This window comes from Delphinus delphis, chromosome 1, assembly GCF_949987515.2.
Source record: "Delphinus delphis chromosome 1, mDelDel1.2, whole genome shotgun sequence".
NCBI classification, from domain to species: domain Eukaryota; kingdom Metazoa; phylum Chordata; class Mammalia; order Artiodactyla; family Delphinidae; genus Delphinus; species Delphinus delphis.
In genome coordinates, this window is record NC_082683.1 from 99623420 (window position 1) to 99637679 (window position 14260).

General features: G+C 34.0%; 1 protein-coding gene across 1 annotated transcript in view; it reads right to left on the minus strand.

The window, feature by feature from the left end:
- Positions 1 to 289: 289 nt before the first annotated feature.
- Positions 290 to 14260, minus strand: part of PTPN22 (protein tyrosine phosphatase non-receptor type 22) — a 49823-nt gene continuing 35852 nt past the window's right edge. Inside the window, exons 17-21 of the mRNA XM_060006930.1 lie at positions 11626 to 11709; positions 11243 to 11358; positions 8789 to 8819; positions 4843 to 4920; positions 290 to 449 (exon numbers count right to left, since the gene is read on the minus strand). Of these exons, the coding sequence (XP_059862913.1) occupies positions 385 to 449; positions 4843 to 4920; positions 8789 to 8819; positions 11243 to 11358; positions 11626 to 11709 (374 nt within the window). The 3' untranslated portion in view covers positions 290 to 384. The remainder of the gene's footprint in view (positions 450 to 4842; positions 4921 to 8788; positions 8820 to 11242; positions 11359 to 11625; positions 11710 to 14260) is intronic.

Below are 14260 nucleotides of genomic sequence, written 5' to 3' on the forward strand. Positions count from 1 at the left end.
TTTTTATGGTAACTTCTGACAATATAGACATTTAATTGAGATCCAAGTTTTACAAATCTTTTAAAGTTTATATTTATGTAGGAAAGTAAAGTAGACTAAAAATAACTTCCAAAAATGAAAAATAAGTCCATTGTAAAACTTTCTCATACAGCATTCTCTATACATAGCTTAAATGACAAACTCCTATTTGTGCTTTCCAACCCAGTGTAAATGAGATGAAAATGTAAAACTTCTGACATTTATTTGCATATTGCTTTTAAATGCTATTAACACATTACCGTATCTTCATGGTAGATATTATGAATATACAGCACTTATTCTAGCTAGCAGTATTCTAATAGTTTCATTTGCAGATTCACTTGCAGCTGATTTTCCAAAGTTGTGTTAAATATTCCAAGTTGATGGTGGGTTCCTTGGTCCTTTGGGTTTTGAAAAACGATTTGCAAAACCTGGGAACAAAAATAAAATTGAATGAAAAAAGAAAGATTTCTTATACAGAAACGAACATTTGGATTTTAGAGTGTATTATAATATATGCAAATACATGGATTTTTTTTCACAGCATCTTTGATCCATTTAGTAATTTTTTTGTAAAAGCATTCTAGTAATTATGTTAGTGCTTAAATGATAACAATAGAATACTAATAACATTTTAAATTTGTAGAACACTTACAAATTTAATAATAGTAATAATTAGATGATTGTAATAGCCTTTGGTAATTCAGCATATAGTATTCTTTTTTCCCAGGTTTATCGAAATATTATTGACATATGTTTGTTTACATGTGACATGTAAGTTTAAGGTATACAGCATGGTGATTTGATACATGTATATATTGTGAAATGATTACCACATTAAGGTTAGTTAACACCTACATCCCCTCACATAATTGTCTACTAATGTGTGTGGTGATTTTTTAAGATTTTTCTTTTCAATATAAGATTTTACTTTTAACAGCTTTCAAGTATATAATACAGTACTGTTAATTACAGTTGCCATGCTGTACATTAGATCTCCAGAATTTATTCATCTTATAACTGGAAGTTTGTACCCTTTGACCAACATTTCCCCATTTCCCCCACCTCCCAGCCCCTGGCAACCACCATTCTACTCTGTATTTCTATGAGCTAAACTTCTTTAGATTCCACATGTAAGTGAGAACATATAGTATTTGTCTTTCTCTGTCTGATTTATTTCACTTAGGGTAGTTCCCCCAAGGTACATCCATGTTGTCACAAAAGACAGGATTTTCTTCTTTTTTGTGAATGAATAATATTCATATATATATATATATATATATATATATACACACACACACACACACACACAGTCATATACATAATAATTCGGATAGTAATGTATGTATATATAGAGTCAGCCCTCCCTATCCTCAGATTCTGCATCCACAGATTCCACATCTGTGGATTGGACCAACAGTGGATCAAAAATATTTGAAAAAAAATTTACAAAAAGTTCCAAAAAACAAAACTTGAATTTGCCACACATCAGCAACTATTTAAATAGCATTTACATTATACTGGGTATTATAAGTAATCTAGAGATGATTTAGAGTAAACAGGAAGATGTAGGTAGGTTATATGCAAATACTAAGACATTTTATGTAAAGGACTTGAGCATCCTTCAATTTTAGTATCCACGGGGGTCCTGGGACCAATCCCCTTTAGGACTGGTACGACTCTACGAGGATTTTTCACTGTGCAGGGGGTTGCACCGCTAACCCCATGTGTTGTTCAAGAGTCAACCGTATACATATATCTCTCACATCTTTTCTATCCATTCATCTGTCAGTGGATCCATAGGTTGTTTCCATGAATTGGCTATTGTAAATAATGTTGAAATGAACATGGGGTGCAAATATCTCTTCTGAGATAATTTCATTTCCTTCAGATATATATTTGGAAGTGGGATTGCTGGATCATATGGTAGTTCTATCTTTAATTTTTTGAGGAACTTCCAGACCATTTTCCATAGTGATTGTACCAATTTACATTTCCACCACAGTACATAAGGCTCCCCTTTCTCCATAGCCTCACCAACACTTGTCTCTTGTCTTTTTGATAATGGCCATTCTAATAGGTATGATGTGATATCTCGTGGGTTTGGTTTGCATTTCCCTTATGATTACTGATGTCAAGCATCCTTTCATATACCTGTTGACCATTTATATACCTTCTCTGGAAAAATATCTATTCAACTCCTTTGCCCATTTTTGAAGCTGATTGTTGGGGTGGGTTGTTTAATAATATCCTTTATCTATGTCTTTTCACCCACCACCCATTTGTCAGAAAAACAAAACTGGGGAATTTAAATTTCAGAAAAATAAGCGCTATTGCTTTAGAAAATTATTGTATTAAATTCAGTTGTACTTCTACTTTGACCCAGAAAGCCCTCAATTTACTCAGAGATTACGTTTGAAAAGATTAGAAAAAATAAATTATTAAACAATCCTGAAAAACTAATAATAAAACTAAGTGGTTAATTATTTTTATTTCTCTCTCTCCTCAAACACTCCCCTCCAGGCCCGCCCCCCACACACACACAGAAGGAGGATGAGGAAATTTTGCATAACCAATGAAGGCTATTTCTGGATGCCTTCAGAATATATGCAGGTTGATGACGTAGGTTCTTAATCACTTCAGCAGCATATGACTTTTCTTTGATAGCGCTATATTTTCAAGGTACTCTTACACTTAGCAACTTTAAGGGCTCAAATTGAGCAATGAAAGAATCAAAATACAAAGGGAAAACAGAGAATGGAAAACTCAAAGATGATTAATTTCATCATCTTATAAAATTGTGGGAATTATATACCTTATAGAACTGATGAAAATGATCAGATATTTGTTAAAGCACCCAGCTCAATGCCTGGCACATAGTAACTACTCAAGTACTGCCTAAATCTGAAACACCAAAAACTATGCCAGAACTGGAAGACAAGGAGATTAGGGAAGAGGGAATGAAAAGAAGATAAAAACAAGAAATCCTCTAAAATTTATTAATAGTGGTGGTAAAAAAAAAAAAAATTAGGGGGAGGGGGCACACAGCCTAGTTCCTGCACATTTCACTCCTCTGAGTTGTAAATAAGAAGATAGAAGGAAATATATTCCAGGTTCAATAGTTTCACACAATAGTCACAAAATTATCCATTCAGTCCAGATAGCTTGATTGTAACCGAAGTGGGCTGAGAATAGAAGTAAGAACATAACACATAAGTACTAGGTATCTGAAATTTGAGGAATAGCTACACTCAGTGTTTTTCACTGATCAATACTCAATAGTTTAGAACAGTAGTGAGCTACCTTTTTTGCATGTAGGACAATTCAGGAAAAATAAAAATAAAAATGTTTATAAACCACAAAATTTTTTCATTCACATTTAAGTACTTTTTGAGTAAAATACCCTTATAATGCCTCTTTTATAAAAGAGAACCAATGAAAAAATTAGGTGCTGCTTTTTAAGTAGATAAAATATTCAACTTTGAGAAGAAACAACATGGAGGCAGCTGTACAATATTTTATCCTCGTATTATATCACAGACTGTTGTAAAGTTAGATGGGCCATGAGTTATTCAAGTGGTGTCTCTGACTGAGAGAAAAGAAGGAAGCAAGGAACATTTGTGTTCTAGGTGAAGTTTGGTGCTTTTTTCATAGGTTATATAATATTCTACATGAACTTTTTAACTAAATGATTTCATAAGAATAACTTTTTTCTAATTATAACATTTTAAACCTTAGAGTTAATGTAATCCAAGTAAAATTTTAAAGCCCAAGAAACAGATCCAGAGAGTCTAGTTGAATACTTTGCCATGGTGAGATAGGAACCATAACCCCAATTGTGGCAGAGATTGCTACCTGTCCACTAAAATTTTTCCTTGCTTCTTCTTCAGGAATAGAATAGTATATGGGAAACTGTCTGCCCAGCATTATTGCATTTCCCAGTGTCTTTTACAGTTTGGATATAGCACATGTATAAGTTCTTTTCAAGGGAATGTGAGCCGGCATAATGTTGCCTCTTCCAGGCCAGTGCCTTAAGACCAGAAAAGGAGGCCACACCTCTTCCACATTTTTCTCTCATCTTCTTGCCACCTGCAATCTGAACGTGGCAGCAACAATTCTGATCATTCAGATAAGGACAATACCATAGAGCAACTGTTCTCAGGATGTGGTCCCTGGGACCACTGGAGGTCCCCCAGACCTTTTCAGGGGGTCTGCTTTTTGGTTAATAATAATTTTTAGTAGTAATATCCTACATTATTTGCTATACTCCTTACAAAAATTATAGTATACATAATACTACCTTAAATAGTATCATGAATTTATGTTATATAGAATAATAGAATGCTTAATATAAAATTATTTTAAATTTATAGCTTATACTAAAGAGCAATTGGGCAAACAGTTCCTTTAAACTGTCAGAATTGTGCTTCAGAGCCTAATGTTGCATGAGTTACACAAGATTAGATAGCAGCATCTTCTGTTCTTTTCAGCACACTTGTATATTTTTTATAACTTTGCTTAGATATGAACTAGAGTATTATGGCATTTCAGAATTTCTTCATTTGGCTTTCACATTCATTTACTACATGCCAACATGATCATTTGGTACCTAGTTTTATTTTCCATATATGCTAGGCAATTCAGGCCTATGTAAGATGTAAGAGTTAGCTGAGGTCAAAAATAAAAAGATAAATGGCATGAAAAAGAATATACACATAAGGACTTATACATGCAAACTTAAATCATATTAAAGTTGTATCTCTTATACTGTAAATGAATAATTAAGATAAATATTTTTTTAACTCTGGGAAGTAACACACATACCAAAATTCAAAAAGGAGCTGGAGTTATTTGACCGAACAGAGTCTGCAGGATTGTTTGATGGGGAAGAATTACAGATACCTAGAATCAAAAGAAAAAAATGTAAGGGAAAGAATGGATACAGACTCAGACCACATAATTGTTGAGATTACACATTCCCTCCAAATTAATTAATACTTCCAGATAAACATATCACTATCAAATGTAACAAAATATAGATGTTTACAAATGGGTTGACACTATAATTTTCTCATTTTTTTGTGCATATTTTTTTTAAGTTTTCTTTTCTTTGCAAACAGATTGTATAATAAACCCAAGACTAGAGAGAATCACCAAAGGATTCAGGAATACAATCCATTTTATTGTGAATCAGCTTTCTCTGGGATTTACATTTTTGGCTTTCAACTGCATCTTACTTTGCACTCTGATCGCTCTTAAGTACACTTTTAAATAATTTATTCTCCACATTAGCTCAACCGTGGCAAGTCTGTGATAGTTCTTCCTCCATCCTCTATGCCTGGAATATCTTTCTTCACTTTCCAGCCTACTTTTTTCCCATTATGGATGATTCTAGTTAGGCCCAGAATCTCCCCAAAAGCACTGTTATGTTGCTTTGTTTTGCTATTTTAGCTACCTATAGGCAGACTTAAAAATATATTTCTCTTCCCAGCACCTTAATATATTCACGTATCGTTATCCGCCCAATTCTGAAAACAATCCATTGAAAACATGGTCCATAGTTTGCACAAGCACTGTCTAGCAGCAATAAAGGATAATTTCAGGCTTGTATAAACTTTCTAAGAAGCAGTACATAATTGGGGAGAAATTACTAAATATTCACCTTTTTTTTGTTCTCATCATTTTCAGAATGTAGTGTGAGGACTGCATCTATGTTTGTACACACATACCTAATACTAAGATTCTAGAAAGACCTCCCCCTTCCTGGAGCTACTTGAGTATGAATCACTAGAGTAAATCATGAATTTCAATCAGATTCAGTTAAAATATATATTTATTGAATACCTACTATGTGGCAAGCATTGGGCTAACCACTGATGATAGAGACATGGAAAACAAGTGGGTGAAGGTGAGAAAGTTCAGGAGATAGCAATCATCTCTATACTGCACATGAGCTAAGAGGTATATACATCCTTCAGAAAGAAAACAATTGTCCCAAAAGGGAATACTGGTTTTTTATAACTGGAGACAAAGATTTTGCATATATGTATAGTGAACTACTATTCTGCATCTAGCTTGTCATAGATACTTTTATCCTGTCTGCTCAGCATTAATTCCTTCTTCTGATAATAGAACTTGAATTTTCCTTTAAGAAACCACCCCTCTCCAATGTTCAATGGCCATACTTCTCGTGGAGCTCATTCAACACTTAGATGAAGGAGCTGACCTGTGACTAGGGCTGTCAGTTGGTACTTTGCCATGGTCACACCAGTTGTTTAGGTCTGACCTCATTCCTTATTGGTCAGCGTCCACATGTAACAATTGTCGAATGTTAGGTATGACACTATCTTCTTAATCCAAGCATTAAATATACTGGCAATAATTGGTTTAGGTTTAGCCAAGACAATCAGGCCCAATCAACACTAGTCATCAGTCAGGCTGTTGCTTGAGCAACCAGGAAAGAGCTCATTTTTTTCATCATAAACCTGAAATCACATGGTAAAAGCCTGCCTATGAGTGAGCTAACAGAGTGAAACAAAGTTAGGAGATATGGAATGAGACTTTACATCTTTAATTCCATCATTTGAACTCTTGGTCATAAGCTGATAAATTCCCCTTTTCTGCTTAAGCTAAAGTTGGGTTTTCTGTCACTTGCAAATGAAGGATTTCCTAGCAGCTAAAGTTTCCCACCAAAAGTAGGCATCAGGTGTCATAGCTGACAGCTTCAACTCTTGTCACCAACAGCCAGAATGATCTTTTCAAAAGACAGATCATATAACATCTCTGTCTAAAACTCTTCTGTGACTTCCCATTGGATCATTAACATGACCCATAAGGATCTAACTACCTCTCATCTCTACCATCTTTTGGACACACCTTACTCCTTTCTCCTCTTAATACCCTGCAGCTATGATGGCTTCCTTTGAGTGCCTACAACACACCAAATTCACACTGTTCTGTTCACCATCACATGCCCACTGCCTTGCAGAATGCCTGGCACATAGGAGGCACTCAACACATATTCATTGAATGAATGAATGAATGAAAGAGCCTGACACCAGGCTTAGATGCTAACTTAAAACAACAGGTGAAGAATCCTAATTTCGTTAAAAGTAGGATCAGTAAGGCATCCAGGCTAAAGGGAGAACATATAGAACCCAGGAGGCATGGACCATCTAGAAGGGGAAGAGAACACATGCAAGTAAAGGCAGATAAGTCTAAAGCTTCAGGATCAACTTTGGGGGCCAGATTTTGTTCTTAATTTAAGGACAGAAGACCAGAGGGTGAAGGCAACTGAGAAATAGAAATTAGAAATAAGTCTCAGAGTCTCAGACAGTCATACCATATCTCACATCTATGCCAACCTAAATCTTCCTGAAGTTTCTGTATCTTTGTTTGATATCCCCAATACAGAGTTGGAGCTAGAGAAAGAAACTTTTTTGGGTTTGTTTTCTGCTTTTGTTTTAGAGAAAGAAAACTGTAGGGACTTCCCTGGTGGAGCAGTGGTTAAGAATCCGCCTGCCAATGCAGGGGACACGGGTTCCATCCCTGGTCCGGGAAGATCCCACATGCTGAGGAGCAACTAAGCCCGTGCGCCACAACTACTGAAGCCCACGCACCTAAAGCCTGTTCTCGCAACAAGAGAAGCCACCACAAGGAGAAGCCTGAGCACGGCAACCAAGAGTAGCCCCTGCTCGCCGCAACTAGAGAAAGCCCATATGCAGCAACAAAGACCCAACGCAGCCAAAAATAAATAAATAATTTGGAAAAAAAAAAAGAAAACTGGGTGTTTCATAAGCTAAGCTGATCAAATCAATCTTTGGCTAGCTATTCAAGTCACTCATTTCTTTGCTTTTAACTGTTTTATTTCTTATGTTATATACTATAATTTCTTCTTGCAGTGTTTAAATTCTCTTTTGACTGACTTTAGAGGAAAGAGTATATTTTCCAGTCATGCTTTAGCCCATCATAAGTAAGAAATCAGTTCACTTCAGAGATCAGGTGTGGTGGCAATGAAAGCAGACTAGCACAAGTTTATGGAAAGGGAGATAGAGTGAAAAGAGTAAGATTCAGCTATAAACCTTCTTACTTAGACTATACCTTAAATCAAGTTTTCTCAGTGCTCTTTGTTTCTCCCTACAATACCAGTATAGTACCAAATAGCTGTTTGGTCCTTGATGACTAACCCAATGGATCAAATTTGTAAAAAATATACCACCATGTTTTATATACTTTGTAGTTATAAATAGGATTTCTAAGATAATCAGTTTCCCACAGTTTCAGGAGTCTGGGTTTTGTTTTCATTACAATATAGGAAAAACAGTAAGCAACAAACTTTTATTGCTAATAATACTTGGTAAAAATGGAAATGTGTCAATACTTTGCTTATTTTATTAAATCAACACATTTGTTTCACAATATGCTTTGCTATGACTACTTTCAAAGAAAGTACATCTGAGGTTAGACTGCTGGGAATTTCAAATAACACACTTGTATGACAGCATCTTAGCATGGGTAGAAAATGCCAAACGTCATACTATTATTCCTGTGTATCAGTCAAACTTTCTTTCCCCTTACTCCCTACCTAGTATTAGCATTGTGGAACCTAGCAGAGTACAAGGCCTAGGGGTGATTGTTCTGATACGTAGGACTGTAACAAGGTTCTGTTTAGGAATAATATTGTTCATTTTTTCAGAGTGGTTATATAAGGAAAAATTACATAATATTGAAAGTGGAATGTGTATTCCAAAAATAAGTAAAAGAAACTTACTCTTTTTCATGTTTCGCAAAATTTTCAAACTCTACAAAATGAAGAAAAGGAAAAAGTGAGTTTTTTCCCTGTGAAATCCAAAATACTTTAATCAACTAGAAATATAGATTTCAGTCAAAAGGATTAATTTCTTTAAAAATGGATATCAAATGTACAAAATTATTTTTCTATCTTGCCATTTTTTAATTCAGTGCAAAGTCTCCACTTGATCTTATCTTGCTACATTTTCCACCCATATAAGAATCACACTATTTATTTAGAAGTAGTGCTATTGTTGTGTCAGGGGGAAGATGGAGTTCCTACTTGTCTTCTTTACTAGGCGACCATTCCAGGACCCACAATGGCTTCTGAAGATAGCTGTGATACATTGCCGTTCCCATTCAGGCCAAAAAATTTTGCCAGTCATTTTCTGCACTCAGTTTACTGAGGTTCACTTCATACTGTTAACCATGCTACTTTCTTCTCCCTCTTTCAGCAAACCCATGTCTTCTGCCTCCTTTATGGTGAAGTCTCTAACTTAACCTCTTCTAGGAATCTACCCAGATTTCTTCTTTTCTTCACATTTCCTCAGGGTGTATGTTTTCAGTTTGTTCCATAGTATTTTACTTTTTGATAATTTTCACGTTGTTTCGTATATAGGCATTCTAGTAGATCAACTGTACTCTTCTCAAGGACATTTAGATGTCCTTTATGACATTTCTATTTTCCTAATACTTAGAAATGTAATCTTCTATATAATAGGTATTTAATAAATTTTTTTGAAAATTTTTATTTAGTTTTTAAATATAGATTATTTATAATTCAAAATATCCTAGTAAAAATGCTCCCATCTTTGTTCTCCATCTACCTAGTTTCTGACCCTCCCCCTGCAGGTAACCATTGTTGTTAGTTTTTATGTATCCTTTCAAAGTTACTTATGAATATATAATATAAATATAGATCATATTTTCACCCTTTTAAGCAAAATTTAATAAAATATATAAAAGTATATTGAGAGAGTCCTCATTCTTTTTTCAGCTGCATAGAATTCCATTGTATGCATATACCATTATTTATGATTTATTTAATCAGTTCCCCTAATGATTAACATTTACGTTCCCAATTGTCTACCCTTATAAATAATGGTATAATGAATAACCTGGTATACATTTCATTTCACGTATGAGCAAGCATATTTGTGGGATAAATTCCTAAATGTGGAATTGTTGGGTCAAAAGATATATGCATTGGTAATTTTGATAGGTATTGCTAAATTGTCCTCCATAGAAGTTATACCACTTACATTACCACCAAGATTGCAAGTGTGTGCTTATTTTCCCATAGCCTGCCTAACAGAGAATGTAGTCAGACTTTGGAATTTGCCCTTCTGAAACATGAAACACAGTATGTGACTGGTTTTAATTCGTATTTCTTTTATTATGAGTGAGGTTGAACATATCAAATGTTTAAAAGTCAGATCATGCACATTTACTTTGAATTATCAGATCATGTATTTTTGCTCACATTTAGGGTTATTATTTTCTATGAATTGCTAAAGAAATATATAATATTAAAGAAATATAGTCCTTTGACTATGATGCCAGTTGCAGATATTTTTTTCTCCAATTTGTTCTTTGTCTTTTGATTTTTAAGCTGATTTTTTTGTTGTTGTTTTACCATGCAGAAATTTTCTGTTTTATTTAGTTAAGTTTATAAATCTCCCTTCTTATGGCTTCTGGATTTTGAATCATAGTTATAAAGCTCATTCCCACTCCCAGGTTGTAAAGTAATCTTTCCAGGTTTTTTTAGTACTTCGATGTGTTGGTTTTTTGTTTTTTAGCATTTAAATCTTTTATCCAACTAGAATATATCCTGGTATAGCTGTGAGGTATGGATCCTACCTTTTTATCCCTCTAGGTTGTTATCCAGTTGAACCAACAACAGTGATTAAAACATCCATCTTTATTCCCTGACTTGAAAGGTTCCCTTCATCATATACTAAATTCCTATACATTTTTGGATCTATTTCTGAAGTTTTCCTTCTGCTCTGTTGGTATGTGTTTCTTTTCATACACCAATATCATACCATTTTAATTATTGAGGCTTTACGATGTTTTAATATCTGATAAAGCTACCCTTCTTTCATTGCTTTTACTTTTTTTTTTTTTTTTCGGTTTACTGACTATTCTTGCTCTTTTTTCACCCCATATGAACTTTGGAATCAATTTGTCTAGTTTCAGGGAAAAAAAGTTGATAGTTTTATTGGGTCTGCTTTAAGTTGTTGGGTTATTTTAAATTTTTGGTTTCCCTCCATTAATTTTGATCGTTGTGAGACCAACAGTGAATATCAATGAAAATATTTAGTCTAATTTTTCATCTTAATGCTGGTGGCCTGGGGTTGGAGTGGCAGGGGTAGGGACACTTTCAGTAATGGAAAGCCTCTGGCATATTTCCATAAACTCTTATCTTCTTTACCTTACTCCTTGTGAAACATTTTCCAGGAGTCTTCAATGTCTGTTTTGAAGATGTTGAATTTTCCATGGTGTTAGGACAGCTAGTAGAATAAGTCTCTATAGGTTGAGTCTGCATACCTAAAAAAAAACGTGTTTTGTTGCATAGCTTCTTAAGCCTTCAGATTGTATACAGGTATATATTCAGTAATTCTTTGCTTGACTTTTTTATGCATTATTTTTATGCATTATTTTATGCATTTTGCAATGCATTATGGGATTTTTAAATGTATTATTTTTATGTTATTTAATCATTCTTTGTACCTTTTCCATTTAGATCCTACTTTATTGTTAACCTTTAATGGTCTCATTTTTATAACTTTTTTGAGAGAAAGCACTGCCACTTACAATCTTCATCAGCAACAAGGAAGGACTCTAAGGTTCTTTCTGGCAGTGGAGGTGGCAGGGAAGAAGAAGGATCTTGGTGTCTATCTATGAAAAGAGTATACAACAAAGCAAAAAAAAATAATTCATCAATTAAAAGTCCTAAGTCAACATCCCTTTTTGAGACAAATATCATATGATATTGCTTATACATGGAATCTAAAAAATGGTGCAAATCAACTTATTCACAAAATACAGAATCACAGATGTAGAAAACAAATTTATGGTCACCAAAGGGGAAGTTGGGGGAGGGATAAATTGGGAGACTGGGATTGACATATACACATTACTATATATAGAATAGATAACTAATAAGGACCTACTGTATAGCACAGGGAACTCTACTCAATACTCTATAATGGCCTATATGGGAAAAGAATCTAAAAAAGAGTGGATATATGTATATGTATAACTGATTCACTTTGCTGTATTCCTGAAACTAACACAACATTGTAAATCAACTATACTCCAATAAAAATTATTTTTAAAAATCCCTTTTTGGTTTTGTATAACCTTTCCAATTTTTCAATATTAACCTACAACAGCCAAATAAAAAATTATCTGAACATTGACTGGAGCCTCAAGAACTTTGTTATTCTAGCTCTTTCACCAATGAGCCTATGCTTCATCACAAACTTGTAGCTCACTTACAAAAGTATTCTTCAAAAGAAATTGAACCTGAATTTAGTCAAGCTTCTAATCTTACTACAATTTTACAGAGAATCCTGGAGATAAAGGAACATGTTAAATAAAACCATGAGGATACAAACAGCTAAATCCAGAATATTAGCAATCTTAAGGACAAATGGCCCATTCCCTCAACAAATAAATGGCATGAGAAAACATAAAAAGAAGAACTGTTACAAACTTTAAAAGGCTTAAGAAACATATAAACCAAAGGCAATGTGCAGACTTTGTTTGAATCCAGCTTCACATAAACCAACTGTAAAAAGACATGTTTGAGACAGTTTGAGAAAATTGAACAAAGTCTGGATATTAGATAATATTAAGGAATTATTATTAATTTTATTAGTGTGATTACTGTTATTATGGTAGATTTAAACTGTGTGTTTGAAAATTTCCATGATAAAGAATTTTAAATAATGGAGCTATTTTCCCATAATGTAAGTCCTAAGACACAAATGGTGTTCTATTGCTGTATGCTTCTCGTTATACAGCACTAAGTATAATTATATACTTTATTAATGTCTTTTTTTTTTTTAATTTTTTGGCCACACCGTGTGGCAGGTGCCATCTTAGTTCCCTGACCAGGAATCGAACCCGCACCCCCTGCATTGGAAGCGCAAAGTTGTAACCACTGGACTGCCAGAGAAGTCCCTATTAATGTCTTTTGAAAATGAGTATGTGGTTAAGTGCTAGAGTTTTATCTGTCTTTGGTCATTGGGTTTTTCACGTCTTAGGACTTACCTATAAAGAAAGTTCTCTTGTTTATTCCTTATATGCTGGGTAATATGCAAAAATTAAGTGCAATACTTATTTCCATCACCTAATACAATAACTGGCATATAGTAGGCATTTGATAAATATTTGATAACTACTCTGAAGTAGCTTATCACCTTCCCGTTTGATTTTAGGAAATATTATGAGACTATAACTTTCAGGTAACGATATCCTGCCAAATACCTTCCCAAAACACCATTTTCATCTTAATACTCCCCTGACGAAGAACCTACAATGTTTATTACTTACTGAATTAAATTTAAATTCTTCTGCCAAGCTTCGTGTGTGATAAAATACACGTAACAAAATTTGCCATTAATGACATTTAGTACATTCACAGTGATGTGCAATCATCACCACAATCTAGTTCCAAAATTTTAATTGTCCTGAAAAGAAACTCCACACTCATTTAGCAGTCTCTCCCCATTCCCTCCAGATTAGATTGGCAACCACAAATCTGCTTTCTCTATACAGAGATTTGTCTGTTGTGGATATTTCATCTGCCTAGCTTTTAAGTCCTTTGGAATTTTCCCACATTTTATCTATCCAAATTTATTTTCCTTATTTCCCTATAATAGAACCTCTGTTGCAATTAAATTAACCTACTTACCGTTTCTCTGTACCCATCATACTTATTTTTACCTTTGAGTCACTGTTACTCGAATTCCCTCTTTTTTCCTCTATCCATATTCTTAAATTTCTTTCACCTACTCAAGCCTTTCCTAACCACTCCAGTGATACCTTTCTTTATTCCAGATTCCTGGTGATGACAATCAGTGCCACATAGATTTTCACTGAATGGTTCCAAGTGAGTGTTAATTTTGTCTACCCAATTTGAATACATATAGAATCATTAAGCAGCACCCTTTCTTAAATATTCTGCCTATTTTAACACTGTATAAGGCACCCGGAACTTGCTTAGGAAATGTTCATTTAATAATTACCTAATAAAAATTATAATAGGTAACATTTAATGAGAGCTTATTATTTGACAACCACTGTGCTAAAAGCTTTATATGCTTTATCTCACTAGATCCTCACAAAAATCCTCTTAGAAGGGGAGTTCTATTATCCTCATTTTATAAGTGAGAAAAATCGATAAAGTATATAATGTAACCAAGGTCATAGATTTTGATAA